The sequence below is a fragment of the Hemitrygon akajei genome, chromosome 29 (assembly GCF_048418815.1).
Source record: "Hemitrygon akajei chromosome 29, sHemAka1.3, whole genome shotgun sequence".
Taxonomy (NCBI): Eukaryota; Metazoa; Chordata; class Chondrichthyes; order Myliobatiformes; family Dasyatidae; genus Hemitrygon; species Hemitrygon akajei.
In genome coordinates this window covers 25,024,978-25,043,105 of record NC_133152.1, presented here as the reverse complement: position 1 = coordinate 25,043,105, position 18,128 = coordinate 25,024,978, and the positions used below count along the sequence as shown (strand labels likewise).

At 41.7% G+C, this 18,128-nt stretch overlaps 2 protein-coding genes across 8 annotated transcripts in view; one reads left to right on the top strand and one right to left on the bottom strand.

Annotated features, from left to right (window-relative positions):
• Positions 1-5,870, bottom strand: part of ints11 (integrator complex subunit 11) — a 37,860-nt gene extending 31,990 nt beyond the window's left edge. Inside the window, exons 1-4 of one of the 3 annotated variants that reach the window (XM_073031927.1) lie at positions 5,818-5,870; positions 5,424-5,528; positions 260-337; positions 75-172 (exon numbers count right to left, since the gene is read on the bottom strand). In XM_073031927.1, coding sequence (XP_072888028.1) covers positions 75-172; positions 260-287 — 126 coding nt within the window. In that variant the 5' untranslated portion in view covers positions 288-337; positions 5,424-5,528; positions 5,818-5,870. The other 2 variants (XM_073031925.1, XM_073031926.1) reach the window with 2 other exon arrangements.
• Positions 5,871-5,941: 71 nt separating this feature from the next.
• cptp (ceramide-1-phosphate transfer protein) lies at positions 5,942-17,780 on the top strand. Of its 5 annotated transcripts, none has more exons than XR_012096668.1 (3): positions 5,942-6,072; positions 12,399-13,031; positions 16,993-17,780. XR_012096668.1 is itself a non-coding variant. In XM_073031924.1 (3 exons), exons 1-2 carry the CDS (start codon positions 5,954-5,956, stop codon positions 12,919-12,921), a joined length of 642 nt encoding a protein of 213 aa, XP_072888025.1. In that variant the 5' UTR covers positions 5,942-5,953; the 3' UTR covers positions 12,922-12,970; positions 16,993-17,780. The 5 variants fall into 5 exon arrangements, 3 of the variants coding, with proteins under 3 accessions (XP_072888025.1, XP_072888024.1, XP_072888022.1); XR_012096667.1 differs by lacking the exon at positions 16,993-17,780 and adding an exon at positions 14,648-15,872; XM_073031924.1 differs by having other exon boundaries at positions 12,399-12,970.
• Positions 17,781-18,128: the final 348 nt, after the last annotated feature.

The window sequence follows — 18,128 nt, the reverse complement described above, 5'->3', positions numbered from 1 at the left end:
ACCAGACAGTGTATAAGCCAATGATTACAGCTTTCTTGTATTTTCTTTCCATTTCAAAAACTGCATTCACTTACATCATCATTATATCCCATGTGCATTCCACAATCCAGCATCACATTTTTCCCACCAATTGAGACCAATATGCAGCTACGGCCCACATCTTGGCCAGCCCCTGAAAAATAAAAGAGCTAGTTGTTTTTATTAACTTATTGCACCATGAATTCCAATACTTAACTTGGCTTAATGTGGGATTTCTTACCCAGGGGCGTGACTTTTATTTCAGGCATTTTATTCCCGGTTTCCCTCAGCCAGGTCGAAGTGAAGTCAGCCACTCATCCTAAATTTTGTAAATCAAAATTAAGTTTAAATAACACAATGTAAGCAAAACACAACATAAGCTATCAGTTGGCTCCTCTGCTGTGGCTCCCCTTGCAGATTTGGACAGGAGAAGATGTGTCAATATACTGAGGACTTGAGAAAGAACTGTTTATCCATGTCACTCTTATAACCTTTAACAACTTAATAACCATATTTAGCATATGAAAATGTATATACATAATTGGTCCACAGAACTATGAACTGCAACCAGCACTTAACAAATAGCGAAGTAATATAATTTAGTAAGAGTACAAAATTATTTTCAAACACAAGGGATTCTGCAGTGCATCTTTGCTTAAAATTATTTTGATGCCACCAAATCTGGTGTGATTTCCGATCCTCGGGTTATTTTAAGAGATGAAGAATGAGTTGAAAAACTTGTTGCTTCACAATTGTTTATTGAAAGTTTAAAACAAAAAAAACGGGCACAGAGCACAGATGAACAGGAACTAAAGAACTGAGAGAGCTAAAATAACTAAGACAAAGATAGTGATTTTTGCAGAAACTGACACTTATACAAGTTCCTGAGATAAGAGAGGGCCTACTGGAAGACACACAGGTATAGCATGTTTAACACAGCCAAATAAAAATGAAAAATGAGAAACTATTATATAATTTTACCACCAGTAGGTGGACTCTAACACCACATATTGTGAAAAATACAAGTTATATGTTAGTGAAACTACAAATTCAGTCTTGCTAAAAACTCATTAATACCTTATTAAAAGCATAAAGAACAAGAGATTCCAACAATGCTTCCAATGGGACTGACTATTCTAATCATATTCATTTTACAAATACACTTCATAAATATTCAATTTTGAAACACTGAAGGTTTCCAACCTTAACAACCACTAGTGTGATATGAGTGTGAAAACAATGGTGATAATTTTCTACATTCTTCTTCTTTTTACATTTCACTGTCTTGTTACCTTGTGAAAGCCAGTGGAGATAATCTTTTGATTGCGTATCATCTGAACTGTCAGAATCTATCAAACTTTCTCAGTTCCTCCAGTGAGGGATAAAAGACCCAGAGCTTGAGACAAAGGAAACGTTGACAGTTCACGCAGAATCTTTGAAGTAACGAAAGCCTGGTAGTATTTCATCTTGAAACCTTGTATCCGGTCAAGCGATTAACCGGTATTTTGAGTTGTAATGTATTTTTGAGCCTATTAGCTCTCAATCCAAAATATATTTATCTGATTACATTGCTGTGAAATAAGCATTGTTCAAATCGGAAGCATTATATAATTAAAACTCTTAATACGATTACGTCCTCCTGCAAGCTCCCTTCATGCACATAGTACAAGTGCCACATGTGGTGAGTATATGCTTAAATCTCAAAGACGGTGAAAGCCTATGAGCTCTACTTTGGGTGGCAACCAAAACAAAGCCTGGGCTCCTCACATTTGTTGCGTAATATGCAGTCAGTCTGAGAGTTTGGCTCAGAGGTACTCAGAAGTCAATAATATTCGCTGTCCCAATGATACGCCAAGAGCAGAAGGAGGAGGTGCTTGCTGTCTTGAGGCAAATCAGAGTAGATAAATCCCCAGGACCTGACAGGGTATTCCCTTGGACCTTGAAGGAGACTAGTGTTGAAAATGCAGGGGCCCTGGCAGATATATTTAAAATGTCAGCATCTACAGGTGAGATGCCGGAGAATTGGAGGATAGCTCATGTTGTTCCATTGTTTAAAAAAGGCTCTAAAAGTAATCCGGGAAATTATAGGTCAGTAAGTTTGACGTCAGTAGTAGGTAAATTATTGGAAGGAGTACTAAGATATAGGATCTACAAGTATTTGGATAGACAGGGACTTATTAGGGAGAGTCAACATGGCTTTGTGCGTGGTAGGTCATGTTTAACCAATCTATTAAGAGTTTTTTAAGGAGGTTACCAGGAAAGTGGATGAAGGGAAGGCAGTGGATATTGTCTACATGGACTTCAGTAAGGCCTGTGACAAGGTCCCACATGGGAGGTTAGTTAGGAAGATTCAGTTGCTGGGCATACATGGAGAGGTAGTGAATTGGATCAGACATTGGCTCAATGAGAGGAGCCAGAGAATGGTAGTGGAGGATTGTTTCTCTGAGTGGAGGCCAGTGACTAGAGGTGTGCCACAGGGATCAGTGCTGGGTCCATTGTTGTTTGTCATCTGTATCAATGATCTGGATGATAATGTGGCAAATTGGATCAGCAAATTTGCTGATGATACAAAGATTGGAGGTGTAGTGAACAGTGAGGAAGGTTTTCAAAGCTTGCAGAGGGATTTGGACCAGCTGGAAAAATGGCAAATGGAGTTTAATGCAGACAGGTGTGAGGTATTGCACTTTGGAAGGTCAAACTAAGGTAGAACATACAAAGTAAATGGTAGGACACTGAGGAGTGCAGTAGAACGGAGGGATATAGGAATACAGATACATAATTCCCTAACAGTGGCGTCACAGGTGGATAGGGTCGTAAAGAGAGCTTTCGGTACATTGGCCTTTATAAATCAAAGTATTGAGTATAAGAGTTGGAATGTTATGGTGAGGTTGTATAAGACATTGGTGAGGCCAAATTGGGAGTACTGTGAGCAGTTTTGGTCACCTAATTACAGGAAGAATATTAATAAGGTTGAAAGAGTGCAGAAAAAGTTTACAAGGATGTTGCCGGAACTTGAGAAACTGAGTTACAGAGAAAGGTTCAATAGGTTAGGACTTTATTCCCTGGAGCATAGAAGAATGAGGGGTGGTTTGATAGAGGTATATAAAATTATGACGGGTATAGTTAGAGTGAATGCCAGCAGGCTTTTCCCACTGAGGCTAGGGGAGAAAAAAACCAGAGGACATGGGTTAAGGGTGAAGGGGGAAAAGTTTAAAGGGAACATTGGGGGGGGGGGGCTTCTTCACACACAGTGGTGGGAGTGTGGAATGAGCTGCAAGATGAAGTGGTAAATGCGGGCTCACTTTTAACATTTAAGAAAAACTTTGGACAGGTACATGGATGAGAGGTGTATGGAGGGATATGGGCCAGGTGCAGGTCAGTGAGACAAGGCCGAAAAATGGTTCGGCACAGCCAAGAAGGGCCGAAGGGCCTGTTTCTGGGCTGTAATGTTCTATGGTTCTATCATGTGACAGACTGTTACTTCTGTCTGACCAATGTGGCTGGTTTCTCTACTAAAGGCAAGAAATCCATTGAGTACCCCAGTCTCCCTTCAGCCATGAGCCCTGTGCCACCTGAGCACAGCCTTCCAGTACTGAAGCCACCAGACACATGGAGTCTCGAGGAGGCAGAATAAAATGCCATGATGCACGAGCCAGGGATGGAAAATGACACTGATCCTGATACTGATTTTGAACCTTTTATGTCAAGTGAGCCTCATCTGATAACTCAATCTGTGTTAAATGAATCGATCAGAGATTTGGTCTGTCAAAGCCAAAAGCAGAATTACTAGGTTCAAGACTGCAAGGGTGGAATCTGCTGACACCAGACACAAACGTTTCTGTGAAGGATTTCGATATTTGAGACAAATGTCCAGAATAACTGATGTCAAGATTAAGGAAGGCACTTTTGCTGGTCCACAAACCAAACAGTTCATCAATAACAGACGATTCGAAGAACTTCTAGTGGGATCGGAGAAAATCGCACAGAAGGCATTCAAGGATGTTGAAAATGTTCTTGGCAAATACAGAGCACCAGACCTTGTGCAGCTGATTGACAGGATGCTTCAAGCATTCAGAACCATGAAGTGCAACATGTCACTAAAGATTCAATATCTTTCCTGCAGATCTTGCACTGTCAGTGACAAGCACGGTGAAAGGTTTCACCAGGACACTGCTGTCATGGAGAAACGGTATCAGGGCAACTGGAAGTCATCAACACTGGCTGATAACTGTTGGCCACTTAAGCAAGAAGCCTCAGATATTGAGTACAAACATAAATCATCATGAAAACATTTTTAGTTTAGTTGAACTACTGCAAAGCATCAGCACCATTGTGCAATTAAACACAATATATTCAAGTAAACACAATATTCCATTTACCACTTCATCTTGCAGCTCATTCCACACTCCCACCACTGTGTTGATTGCTTTTTTCCCCAAATTTCTATGTAATACGAGTGGTCTGAAATTACGTGTGTTCAGCTTCAAGCAGTCTATAACCGCAAAAAAATTCTGAGAAAGCAACACTTTCAAATGCTGTCCAGTGTTATTAAATGATTCTCTAGTACAATTAGGGTTCCTAAGGTTGTCAAGCTGAGGAGTGGTAGTGGGGACAAGCTCCCACTACCTAAAAGTGCTCTTCATGGCATGCCCCTCAATAGCCTCTGACAACCAAGTCCAACCCCTGGCCTTCTCATGTGGGTTAGCCTCTTAGCCCGGTGGAATTGTTTCTACTGACAGAAGGGGCAAAGGTGGGTCCTGGCGCCCTAAAAACAGTGCTTCGGGTAGATGGAGCTCGTCAGCCTGGGAAGGCAGTCCATCTAAGAGAGGGAAAACTCTGATTTCAAACCTCCACTGCCTTGCGGCCACACCCGTTCATGGGAAAGGCTTCGGGAGTAAACCCCGAGGACAAATCCGGCGCTGGAGTCCCTAAGACGGTCCAATGTTGCCTTCAATCTCATTCCGGCAACTCCTGCAACGACACCGGTGCCAAGCTGTATTGGCCCTTGCCCTTCCCTTGGACAACATCGGTGTCATGGAGAGGGGAGACTTGCAGCATGGGCAACTGCTGGTCTTCCATACAACCTTGCCCAGGCCTGCGCCCTGGAAACCTTCCAGGCACAGATCCATGGTCTCATGAGACTAACAGATGCCACTACCAGCACAATTAGACTCTTGACCTCAGAATCTTCTTTGTTATTGCCTTGCAGCTTATTGTTTACCTGCATTTTCCCTGTAGCTGTCATATTTTATTCTACGTATTTTATTGTTTTACTTTCTCCTATTCAATGCACTGGGTAATGATCAGTATGCAAAACAAGCTTTTCACTGTCCCTAGGTACATGTGAGAATAATAAACCAATTCTAGGTTCCAAGGAATGGGTAGGATGTAAATCATTGCATTACCTGCAGGTTGGGGAATAGCTGATGGCATCAAAAACTTTGTGAGAAATGTAAAAAGTGGTAGAATCCAGGAATCCAGTTCTGTGATCCAAGAAAGTCAGACGTGACCTAAAATTCACAAGAAATGTGTTTTTCAGATTAATATTCAGAGCACCTGAGCAGGGAAATAAAATAAGTTTATCTTCACAGTTTGCCCACCACCCTGTGTTGCCGTCAGTGAAAATGCAGAATGTACACCATCACCTCCCCGGCCGGGGCGCTTTGAACTGTGAACGTCAGACTTTCCCGTTAACTAGAGGATCGCGGCTCTGGAGCACTCTCCCCGCTGCGCGTCAGGGAAACTCAGTGACAACAACCCCTTCCCATCCTCGACTGCAGCCCCCGGCTTCAGGCCTACCTCAAGCCCGGTGAATGTGACGTCACGCTGATTGACCCCCTGGAAAGCCAATAGGACCGCCGATTCCGTCAGTCCAATCGTGATAGGGCAGAAGGGGAGGGGGAGGGCCTAGCGATGGGCGGCTTCCGGGTTGAAGATGGCGAACGTCGAGCCGTTCAGACTGAGTGAAGTCCTGGAGTCATTCAGGAGCTGTCTGACTGAGAGCGGGGAAGTGGTGCAGGAACATTACCTGAACGGATGGAAAGGGCTGGTGAAGTGAGTGATCTAAAGTAACCCTGAAACCAAAGGAACTATGGACGCTGGGAATCTTAAAACCTGAAAATGTTGTGGAAATACTCAGTCTTGGACTTGAAATGTTGACCCTGTTTGTCATTCCGCAAAGGTGGACTCACCCGCTGAGGTCTTCCAGCATATTCTGCTTCTGTCTAAAATAATCCTGTCCTTGGAGCTGCTTTTTGGTATCAGGGCAAAGTATAAGCCTTTCATCGTGCAGAATATGACAATGGGCCATTATTAAAGAGGGTGGAAGGGTTATGCCATTTCTGATTGTCGTATCTGAAGTGTTTTGAATTAAATTTTTGGATGTGGGTTTCGTTAACAAGATCAGCATTTAATGGCTGGCCCATACTGTCTTTAAGAATGTAGTGGGGAGCCGCCGTAGTCTCTATGGTGAAGGAGGTATGTTCACTGTGATTTAGCGACAATGACAGAACGGCGATGTATTTCCTCGTCAGACCCGGAGATGCTCCGGATCAGGGGGTTCCCAAACTGTGGTCCGCGGACCCCTCGGTTAATGGTGATGTAGATGATAATGTTCCCACCAGCCTACTCCCCTCATCCTCGGTGATGGAAGTTTCAAGTTTGGAAAGAGTTTGGGTAGCCCAAAGGAGTATATGTGGTGTACTCTCTGTACTGGAACTAGGGTGTGCCAGCAATGGGAGGTGTCAAAGTTTAGAATGACCGATGAAGGTTAATCACGTGAGCTGTCTTGTTCTAAGGTGGGGTTCAACATTTTGGGTGTGGTTCAGGCTGCATTAACCGAGACTACTTACAGGGAAAGTGACCTCTGTAGGTAGTTAAAAGAGTTCCAAGGTGAATTCCTCCCAGTTGAAAACCCGTGAAGCAACGAATTGTTGTAAAGTTCTTAAAAATGTAGACATTTAAATGAAGATATAAAATAGAGAAGCTTTTCAGTAATATTTGAGTAGCATTGATTCTTTTTATAAATGAGAAAATCTGCAGATGCTGGAAATCCAAGCAACACACACAAAATGCTGGAAGGACTCAGCAGGCCAGGCAGCATCTATGGAAAAGAGTATTGTCGACATTTTGGGCTAAAACCCTTTCTTTGTTTAAATTTTGTTTAACTCATTTATTCAGAGTTACAGTATATGTAAAGGTATGTGAATGGCATACATCATTACACCACCACGTCATATGTGCATGCTTCACTAAAAGTTTAAAAAAACAAGTGTACATGTCCTGCTGGGCTCCTGCTTTTTTCTTTCAATTAATTTCTGCAGTTACAAAACATAACAGTGGCAATGAATATGCTTTAAAACAAACCCGTGATGACTTCCTACCTATAGAAGTGCTGCACATATTTTTTCTTTGCAAAGGGAAAGAGACATTCAAGTTTTTTTTAAAGTGCAGCACTTTTTTCCACAAGTGGGGGAGGCGGTAAAGTAAAAAAAAAAGAGGCAGAAAATGGACAAAATTAGTAGGTAGTTCATACCCAGTGAGTACTGGGTGATAATGATACTAAGAAATAAATAAAAGCAGAAATGGCTGGCTACATTAGAAAGATAGATATGTTTGACTGCACAACCGATGACTGCATGTTGTATACTGAGCTAATTGAGCAGTATTTTCAAGCAAATGAAATAGCCAATGAAAAGCGGGTGCATTAGGTGGGAAGGCATGCAGTTTATTTAGAAGTTTTTCTGTTCCAACCAAACCACGCAAAATGAGCTTTGCTGATATCATGAAAGTAATACAGCAACATTTAGAGCTGAAACCATTGTTGATTGCAGAAAGCTTTAGGTTTCATAAATGAAATCAAAAAGAAGGGGAGTCCAGTTCAGCTTATGTGGTTGAATTGAAGAGATTGAACGTTGCCAGTTCAGTGACGGGCTTAATGATGCACGGAGAGATTGTTTAGTTTGTGGAATCTTACAAGAAAACATCCGAAAATGGTTCACAACTCAGATTTAAAAGAGCAGTTTAAATGTGTGTATTAATGGAAACAACTGCCAGAGATACAATAATGTTGTGGTCGGGAATGAAAGTGAGTGAACAAAATTGCAACATCTAAACAGAAACCTGCCTGGACAGACAAGTTGTGTTACCATTGTTACCAGGCTCTCATACACCAGACTAATGCAGATTTAAAGGTGAAATTGCAGAAAATGCAACAAAGTAGAACACGTACAAAGAGCTTGTGTTGGACGGGCAAAAATAAATGGACTACACAGGGAAGAGGAAAAAGTCGAGCTGCAGTTTCAAAAAAGAGCCCTGATCTACATGCCACTGATGAAAAACCCGATGGTGAGAGTGACACAGGACTGTGTAGCCTTCAGATTTACTTTGTGAAAACTAACAATAGACAAGCAATATGGATCACACAAGAAGTGAATAGTGCATTAATTTAAATGAAATTGGACACTGGCTCAACTGTTTCAATCATTCCACGACATGAGTTTGAACAGCATTTCAAAGATACTGACTGAACTGATAATCAACTAAGAACTTGTACTTGAGAAAAGGTAACTCCCATGGGAGTGACAATTTTAACAGTGAATTACAATAACCAACATACCACATTTGCGTTTATGTGGTTAAAAACAGGAGGCCAGCATTGTTGGGCTGTGATAACTACAACTTGATTGGAGATCCATCCTCTATTTGCAAGCCACATACCCTGCAATAGAGTCAACTGAAAGCAAATTTAGAAAGCTACTGGATGATGCCACAGCAGTGTTCAAGCATTGGAAAACTCAAACATATCAAGGGTGAAGTAGTATTAAATAAAACTGCCACATCCCAGTTTGACAAAGCTCGTCAGGTTCCTTGTTCCATCCAAGATAAAGTGGCCAGTCAGCTAGATCGCATGGAGGCTGAAGGAACTCTTTCCGAGTTGAGTGGAGCCCATGGGAACTGCGCAGGTTGAGTCTGTGGTTAAGAAAGCATACGGTGTATTGACCTTCATCAATGGTGGGATTGAGTTTAAGAGCCGAGAGGTGATGTTGCAGCTATATAGGACCCTGGGTCAGACCCCACTTGGAGTACTGTGCTCATTTCTGGTCGCCTCATTACAGGAAGGACGTGGAAACCATAGAAAGGGTGCAGAGGAGGTTTACAAGGATGTTGCCTGGATCGGGGAGCATGCCTTATGAGGTATTGTGTACAGTTTTAGTCTCCAGGGTTAAGGAAGGACATCCTGGCTGTAGAGGAAGTGCAGTGTAGATTCACGAGGTTAATTCCTGGGATGTCAGGACTGTCTTTCGCAGAGAGGTTAGAGAGACTGGGCTTGTACACGCTGGAATTAAGGAGATTGAGAGGGGATCTGATTGAAACATATAAGATTATTAAGGGATTGGACAAGATAGAGGCAGGAATGTTCCAGATGCTGGGAGAGTCCAGTACCAGAGGGCATGGTTTGAGAATAAGGGGTAGGTCATTTAGGACAGAGTTAAGGAAAAAACTTCTTCTCCCAGAGAGTTGTGGGGGATCTGGAATGCACTGCCTCGGAAGGTAGTGGAGGCCAATTCTCTGGATGCTTTCAAGAAAGAGCTAGATAGGTATCTTATGGATAGGGGAATCAAGGGATATGGGGACAAGGCAGGAACCGGGTATTGATAGTAAATGATCAGCCATGATCTCAAAATGGCGGTGCAGGCTCGAAGGGCCGAATGGTCTACTTCTGCACCTATTGTCTATTGTCTAATAGGTTGAGTGAACTTGGCCTTTTCTCCTTGGAGCGACGGAGGATAAGAGGTGACCTGATAGAGGTGTATAAGATGATGAGAGACATTGATCGTGTGGATAGTCAGAGGCTTTTCCCCAGGGCTGAAATGGCTAACACAAGAGGGCATAGTTTTAAGGTGCTTGGAAGTAGGTACAGAGGAGATGTCGGGTAAGTTTTTTACACAGTGAGCGGTGAGTGTGTGGAGTGGGCTGCTGGCGGTGGTGGTAGAGGCAGAAATGATAGGGTCTTTTAAGAGACTCCTAGACAGGTACATGTAGCTTAGAAAAATAGAGGGCTACAGGTAAAGCCTAGGTAGTTCTAAGGTAGGGACATGTTCAGCACAGCTTTGTGGGCCGAAGGGCCTGTATTGTGCCGTAGGTTTTCTATGTTTCTATTCTCCCTAATGTAAATCAAAAGTCTTCCCATTACAGCAGAGATAATCCAAAGGGAAACCAGAAAAGACCCCTCACTGTCTCAGATTTACATGGCCACCCAAAATGGCTGGAAAGTGTAACATTTCCCCCAAGTGAAGAGTTCCCCCATTTTTACCATCACTGGGATGAACTTAACTTTGACAGGGGTTGCCTGATGTGGGGATTAAGAGTTGTTCTACCACCCAAGCTGAGAGCTAAAATGTTGAAGAAGCTACACGCTGTCATCCAGGCATGGTAAAATTGAAAGCATGAGCTGGAAGCTTTGTCTGGTGGCCTGAGATAGATCAGCAGATTGAGGAATCTGCCACACACTGTTTGGAATGCAAAAACTTCCAGAAGATGCCAAGAGCAGTGTCTTTCCATCCCTGGGAATGACTTGTATTGCCCTGGCAGAGGATTCATGTGGATTTTGCTGAGATTTGTGAAATTTGGCACGGATTTCTTAGTAGTAGTAATAGAAGCAGCTACAAAGTGGTGAGGAGTGTTCCCAACAACCTCCACCACAGCCTCGCACAGTGTTGATGTGTTGTGAAGCCTCTTCTCAAGGACTGGTGTTTCAGAACACTTAAACAGCGACAGTGGCCCACCGTTTGTTGCAGAGCCGTCTCAGATATTCCTGAAAATTAATGGAATAAGACATATTACATCCACACAGTACCACCCAGCTACAAACGGCTTGGTGGAAAGGATTGCCCGGAGACTAAAGAATGCACTGTGAACAATGTCAGCAGATCACACTACACTATCACTAAGTCAGAAGCTCGCCAATATCCTCCGTGCATATCACAATGCAGCACGCTTCACAACCAACAACCCGCCAGCTATGCTGTTCCTGGGTTGTCCCTTGTGCTCACGCTTGGATCTCTCAAACCCAGTCTCAGAAGGAGCATGCAAGACAGACAGCTGAGACAAATTGAAGGGTCCCTAAACAAGGACGCTCAATGTTTCACTCCTGGACAAGCTGTTCTGGAGGGGGACCACAGTGGTAATTAAAAGTAGGTAATTGAAAAGATTAAGGACAGAACCGGACCGCTCTCCTACACAATGGAGGATGCATCTGATATCATCCGAACACACGTTGATCACTTGAGGACAATCAAGCGAATTGTTGGACAGGAAAGGTGTCCAGAGCTGTTAGAACCACTTCCTGAAGTCCCAGAGGTGACTCCTACAACCATCACAGCCACAAGTCACTCCTGCTAAGCAGAGTGATTCCACCCAGCAAACCACCCCCCCCAAAAAAAAATCAGGGAAGACATTATTCCACAGGGATAAGAAATCCTCCACAGAGATTAAATCTTTAGTCCTGAATGTGGCAATTTAAAATTTACCATGCTGTGTCGTGTGTGTTCTGTATTTATATTTCAGTAATATTGTAAATATATTGGTCAAGAACTCTTTGTTTAAATAATTCATTAGGGGTTGTAAGCAAAAGTACGTGAATGCCATATGTCATTACGCCACTAAGTGTGTGGCTCATTAAAAGTAAGAAGAAACATTGGTGACCATCGGAGTCCTGCGAAGAGTTTCGGCCCGAAATGTCGACAATACTCTTTTCCATAGATGCTGCCTGACCTGCTGAGTTCCTCCAGCATTGTTTGTTTGTTTGTGTGTGTGTGTGTGTTGTATTTCCAGCATCTGCAGATTTTGTCGTTTGTTTAAAAAAAAGAAGCACCCTCATTCTCCTAGGCACCCGTCTTTTTCTTTTGATTAGTTTCTTCAGCTACAAAATACAACAGCTTATATTTTTGTATAAATTTCCCTTCGAGGATCTGCCAAAATTTGTGGTTAATGAAATAATTTGAGAGAAAATATTGCTGAAGTGTAAGAATTTCATCAACAAATCTGTCCTCAGCAAGCTCCCACAAATAAAATGTATTAATCACTGAGGGATTCATCTTTAATAGTTGATTGTCATAACCACTTTTTCTTAATAAATTTTCATAATTTGCATAATGTGATTTACTTTCTCTCTTACATACCAATGGAAACAAAATAAATTTGGAAATTTCTTGTAATAGACTTAAGTAAATAGTTTATGAATTTGGGAATGATATTCTGCTCAAACTTATTGTGCACTTTAAAATCTTTAATTTCTAATATTTTACTTCTGTATTTCTACTCTGAATTGTCTTGGTAGGAAAATCTAATTTTAAATTCATTGTTTGATTCTTTTTTAGATTCATGAATAGCCTTGGTGCAGCCTTTTCCTTTATTTCAAAAGATGCGGTCACTAAAATTCAAATTCTGGAAAACTACAGAAGTGGTGAAAATGGCCAGGAATATAGAACAATTCAGTCAATGGTGAAGTATGAGGTTGACAACAAACTGGTGGACCTGAAGAAGCGAGGTGACCATTTGGATTCTGGCTGCCGTACTCTCTTGCGACTACACCGTGCCCTCAAGTGGCTGCAGCTCTTTTTGGAAAAGCTGCGGGTGGCCTCTGATGACGGCAGAACTGCAGTCTTGTGTACAGAAGCCTATAATGACTCCCTGGCAAACTATCATCCCTGGATTGTGCGCAAAGCTGCAGTTCTTGCATTTAATTTCCTGCCAGGTCGAGCAGAGTTTTTTGAAATTATGAATATGGGCACAGCAGAAAAGGTCGTGGCCACACTCGGGGAAGCTGTCCCACTCATTTCTAAGACCTATGACATCACACAAGATCTGTATGCTCAACATGACCTACTTGATCTACCTTAGATCTGTTTTGAAGAGTACTGCAATAATAGCAGCTTAAATGTTTTAGATGGTAAACTTTATTTTGTCAGAATCACTTGACCAAAGGATAGGTTGTAAGTGTTATTTGAAGAGTAAGTCTTTCATCCATATGTTTAAATAATTAGCCTTTCTATTTGGGGGGGGGGGTGCAAGTCCAATCAGGATTGGCAGAATGATTGAATTTTTAAGTACTTGAATTGCTGAAGTGGAATCTCTACACTGCTTGCTAAAGGGTCTGAACCACAGAACAGAACTCTCTGCAAGGTGGGGGTAGCAGTGTCAAATAAAGAATGCACCTCCAAGGTGCATGTTTTTCTCCATCTAATCACACTACAGCCAGTCTGCAATAGATCACAGCCTCCTGTTCAGAGTGGAAAGTCTTCTGTTCCATAACATTAGCATCTCTAATCTTCAGCAAATACCTTCGGGAAGGACCTTGGTCATGAGTGGCCTTTCTCAGAACCTTTTTCCATAAGTCATTTTGCCTGTCAGCACTTTGGTGCAATGCTTCTTCAGGAGCATTTATATTTAAATATAGTTGAACAAATAATTTAAAATATTTTACCATGGCCATTCCAGGCGATTTTAGCAACATTCCATTTGAAATGCACCAAAGAACTTGAATCTCTGTAACTGACCACATTCAATCGATGTTCAAGTGAGAAGTAATAATTTGGATCCCCCTCCCATTTTCTGTACTTGTCCTAATGGCGTAGAATGGATGGCAGAAGGTCATACTTTGAGTGTTTATTGTTTGTATGGACGGGGTTGGCTTAGAATCTGTGCGAATCTGGAGTTATCTGACTCGGTTGTCTTCAGATTGAGCATTTACACACTTGGGAACTGGGAGAAATGATCAGGCCTGAGATCCGTGGCTGATCGTTTTTGGTTTGTCTGTCTTATTGCGTCTTCTTCAGAAACAGTAGAATCAGGTCTGTAGTGGCAGCGTGAGGCATGAATGAGTTGGAGCATTTCCCAGTACAGTGATAACTCAGCAGGTCAGTGTGAGAAGGTGGAGCAAAAATGTTACTAGATTTTGATTTGTTAGTCTTTCAATTTGTAAGTTCATAGGGCTTCCTTCTCAATTGCTCCTGGCAGTTTTAGGTGACCTGCTGCAAGGAGCATTGAAAATCAAAATACTGCCGGTGCTGGAAATCCGATCGGGCAGCATCTGTGGAAAGACAAACATCAAAGACCATTCATCAGAATAGGACCATGTTCTGGTAAAGGTTATCTGCCCAAAACGTTCTTGACAGATACCGACTGCTCTGTGTATTTCTAGCATCTTATTTATATATAAGGTACCCCTTTCCAGTTCCGGTCTGCTTTAAATATACAGTATTTTGTTCATTGTCTGCTGTGAGATTCAAATGGCTTAATTGAAAGATTCCGCACTGCATGAGCACAGAAGGTCATCTTGAAGAATTTGCTGTGACACGTCCTCTCATACTTGTGCAAGAGAAATGTGTGGAGCTTGAAAAGTGTTGGTCCTCATAATGTTCCTGCTGTACACTTTGTTGTATACTATGTCGGTATATTTAATTCTGTCAGAAGAGACAAAAAGGAATTTGTGCTTACAGTGCATTAATACCCAATACAGTATGTTTTTTTTGTTATCTACCAAAAATAATTTCTTCCTTTCTGTCTTTTCTCCCATCCCAACAAACATTGCTGCGTCCTCTTTTTGGTGGAATTCTTTGGGCACCAGTTTCTCCGTCCTATTTCAGCAGCTGATTTTCATGTGAGCCTGGACAATTCTACTCACAAAGTGACATTACACCTCAGCGAAACAAGTCTACCTCCTTAAGTTGCTGATTAACAAATCAACGTTGATCTAGGTTTCGTCCTGACCAAGAGCAATAGATTTTGCATTGGGCTGTGTGAAAGGGGTGCCCTTCGCCGACTGGTCCCTGGAAAAAAATTAAGCATGATTAATGCTGGCAGAACACTGGTATTGCAGTTACTGAAGTTCATAACCAACAACAGTCTGTCGGCGGGTAAAGGAGTGGAAAGGTGGCCACGGCTCCCAAAGGCTCCTATTGGAAGCCACATTCTAGCTGGGTGGATCCATGATGAGCTCAGCTGTCATCTGATGTCCTCGTGTGGGTCCAAAGGCATTTTACCCTGATCCACAGTGCTTGTTACTGGCATTTAGTGCAGCAATGAAGGTCCTCCATCTCTGGCGGTGTTCAGGACTTCCTTCATCATGTCAGTAGCTTCCTGTCAGTTTTCACTGCTGTCAGTCACACAAGTCCCGGGTGGAGACTCAGGAATACCGTCATACTCTGATGTAGAAGGATTCCTCGTTGCTGTTTCCCTAACAATGTTGTTTGACCAGTCAGGGTTGTTAGCCCTGAGCTGAACCCCCGAACCTGGAGGACAAGTGGACCACTCCTAGTCTGGCCTCTACCCTTTGACCTGTTTGGCGTGGGTGACCCTACCGACAGCCAAAGCATAAAGTCCTAACTCCAGCCAGCAGAGCTCTCCGGGTCACTGAGGCACACAAGCCTCCAAACCACAACGAGGTTATGGTCCTCTTGGAGGATTTTACCCTGGGATGAGGGAAAAAGAAAACTGCAATGTGAAGTAAATTTTATCTTTAATTCTTTGAAGACCCTAACTGTTTGTTTTCCTACTCACATTTTTAACATTAGTCTCTGCTTGCTAATTACTTGTCAAATGCTGCCACCCCAGTGTACCGTTGACCTTCCATTGTCCTTTGTTGACCTTTGAAATTCTAATCTTCAAACATTAAATTAGCACTACAACCGTCAATGAACAATTAGCAACATTTCCCTGTCATGAATAGTAAATTTTAAAGTCAGAAATATCTTTAATATTTAAGGTGAAAACCAAATGTAACTTGTAGATTTTTTATTTGTAATATGAGTGATTATTTCCTCTATAAAAACAATAAATTATGATGTAGTTCATTCTGGCTTAGTTTGTTGTAATTGCACAAACAATTAGGTCTGTCATTTTTGAAAAATTAAATGGAACAGCATTTAAGCCCTCAGTAGTGGTAGATTAATGCCATACATGTTCAAAGGTTAATTTTATTGTCAAAGTATATACAATACAACTCTGGTATTCATCTTTCTCCTGATGGCCATGAAATACAAAAAGATGCTCAGTAAGCAAACAACACTGCAACATTTACGTTATGTTTAGTTAAATTCAGAATCTGTCTGCACTGGAGAAATCTGACTTCCATACTGTAACACTGAGATAGAATAGTGCTTCTAGATCTCCTACAATAACAGATATTAAGCCTACTAGATTCAATTTGAAGGAACATTCAAAGTAAATTTATAATCAAAGTACATATATGTCACCATGTACTACCTTGAGATTCATCTCCTTGCAGGCATTCACAGTAGAGCAAATCAAAGAAAAACTACAAAAACTGACAATCAATGTGCAAAAGAAGACAAATTGTGCAAATACAAAAAAACAAATAATAAGTAAATCAATATTACTTGAGAACATGAGTTGTTGAGTCCACGGGTTGTGGAATAGGTTCAGTATTGAGGTGAGTAAAGTTTATTCATGCTGGTTTAGGAGCTCTGATGGTCGAAGGGCAGTAACTATTCCTGAGCCTGGTGGGGTGGGACCTAAAGCTCCCGTACCTCCTTCCCTATGGTAGCAGCGAAAAGAGAGCATAACCTGGGTGATGGATATTGTTTTCCTGCAGCCAAGATACTTTCCACTGTGCATCAATAGAACGTCAGATGCAGTGTGTGATTGGAATAGGAACAAGGGCATAGGGCTTCATGGTGGGCGCACAATAGTGTAGCAGTTAGTGCAATACTCTTGCGTTTCCTGCTGTAAGATCAGGGTTCAATTCCTGCTAACAAGTTTCTACATTTTCCTTTCCAAGAAGACATATGTTTAGAGTTGTAGGCATGCTATCTTGGCAAAGGAAGCCTGGTGATACTTACAGCCTGCCCATCACATCTTCACTGATTTGATTTGAATTAAACTGTGCATTTCACTGTATCTTTTGATGTACATATAACAAATCTATTTTTTCCTTCTCTTTCATTCAACCAGAGGACAGGACATTTTAAATACACCCAAGGGTTTGAAACATTACTGACTTGAGGTCCGATTGCCCTGATCTCACCAAATTCCCAAAACCATCTTGAAGAGGGAGTTGCAAGACCATTGTGGAAGAGCATGAAAAGCCAACGTGAAATGATTTAATAGGTGTTAACCCAAAATCCTGGTGCGATCACTGCCATTGCCTGAATAAGATGTCCAATTGGTCCAGGAACTTTGCTGAGATCTTGAAGCTCTTGGCAGTAGCAACACATCTGACTGCCTCCCCTTGCTTAGCGTTATTATGTATGGTGTCATGTTTTCAGGATCTTCACGCATACCCTCGATAACAGAGCCTGCTCCAGAACTATCTCCTGATGTGTTTTCAAAAAATAAATTGGTCTTTTACAAAAGGAGTATCCATTGAAGTTATTAAGTCAACAGGAACATACGTAATATCACATTGAATTATTTGCAAGTTTATCGATGTCAAGGGTTAAAAAATTTTCTGTTCATCATAATTCAAAATGAAATGCCTAGTAGAAGATTGCTCTGTGATCACTGATTCCCATCGCCGCCTATAAGGAGTTTGTACATTCTCCCCATGGCTGTATGGGTTTGCTCCAGATGCTCTGCTTTCCTCCCACATTCCAAAGACGTACATTTAGGATTATTAAGTTGAAGGCATGCTATGTTGGTGCTGGAAGTGTGGTCCTCACTGATCTGAATTGACGTAGATGACGCATTTCTCTGTATGTTTTGATGTTCATGGCAAATAAAGCTAATCTTTAATTTTTTAATATCTTTTATTTATTTTAAACCAACCTGCAATTCGGCAAGTAACCAGTAGGTGGTAGAATTTGAAAAAAAATTGAGAAAATCCTTAAATCAGAATCAAAATCAGGTTTTGCGGTAGCAGTACATAGTATTACATTACAATAAACTATAAATTGCAATAAGAAATATATATTTGTTTTAATTTAAATGGCAGTGCAAACAAAGAGCAAAAAAAATGATGAGGTAGTGTTCAAAGGCAACACGAGTGAATCTGCAGATGCTGGAAATAAATAAAAACACAAAATGCTGGCAGGACTCAGCAGGCCAGACAGCATCTATGGGAAGAGGTAGTGACGACGTTTCGGGCCGAA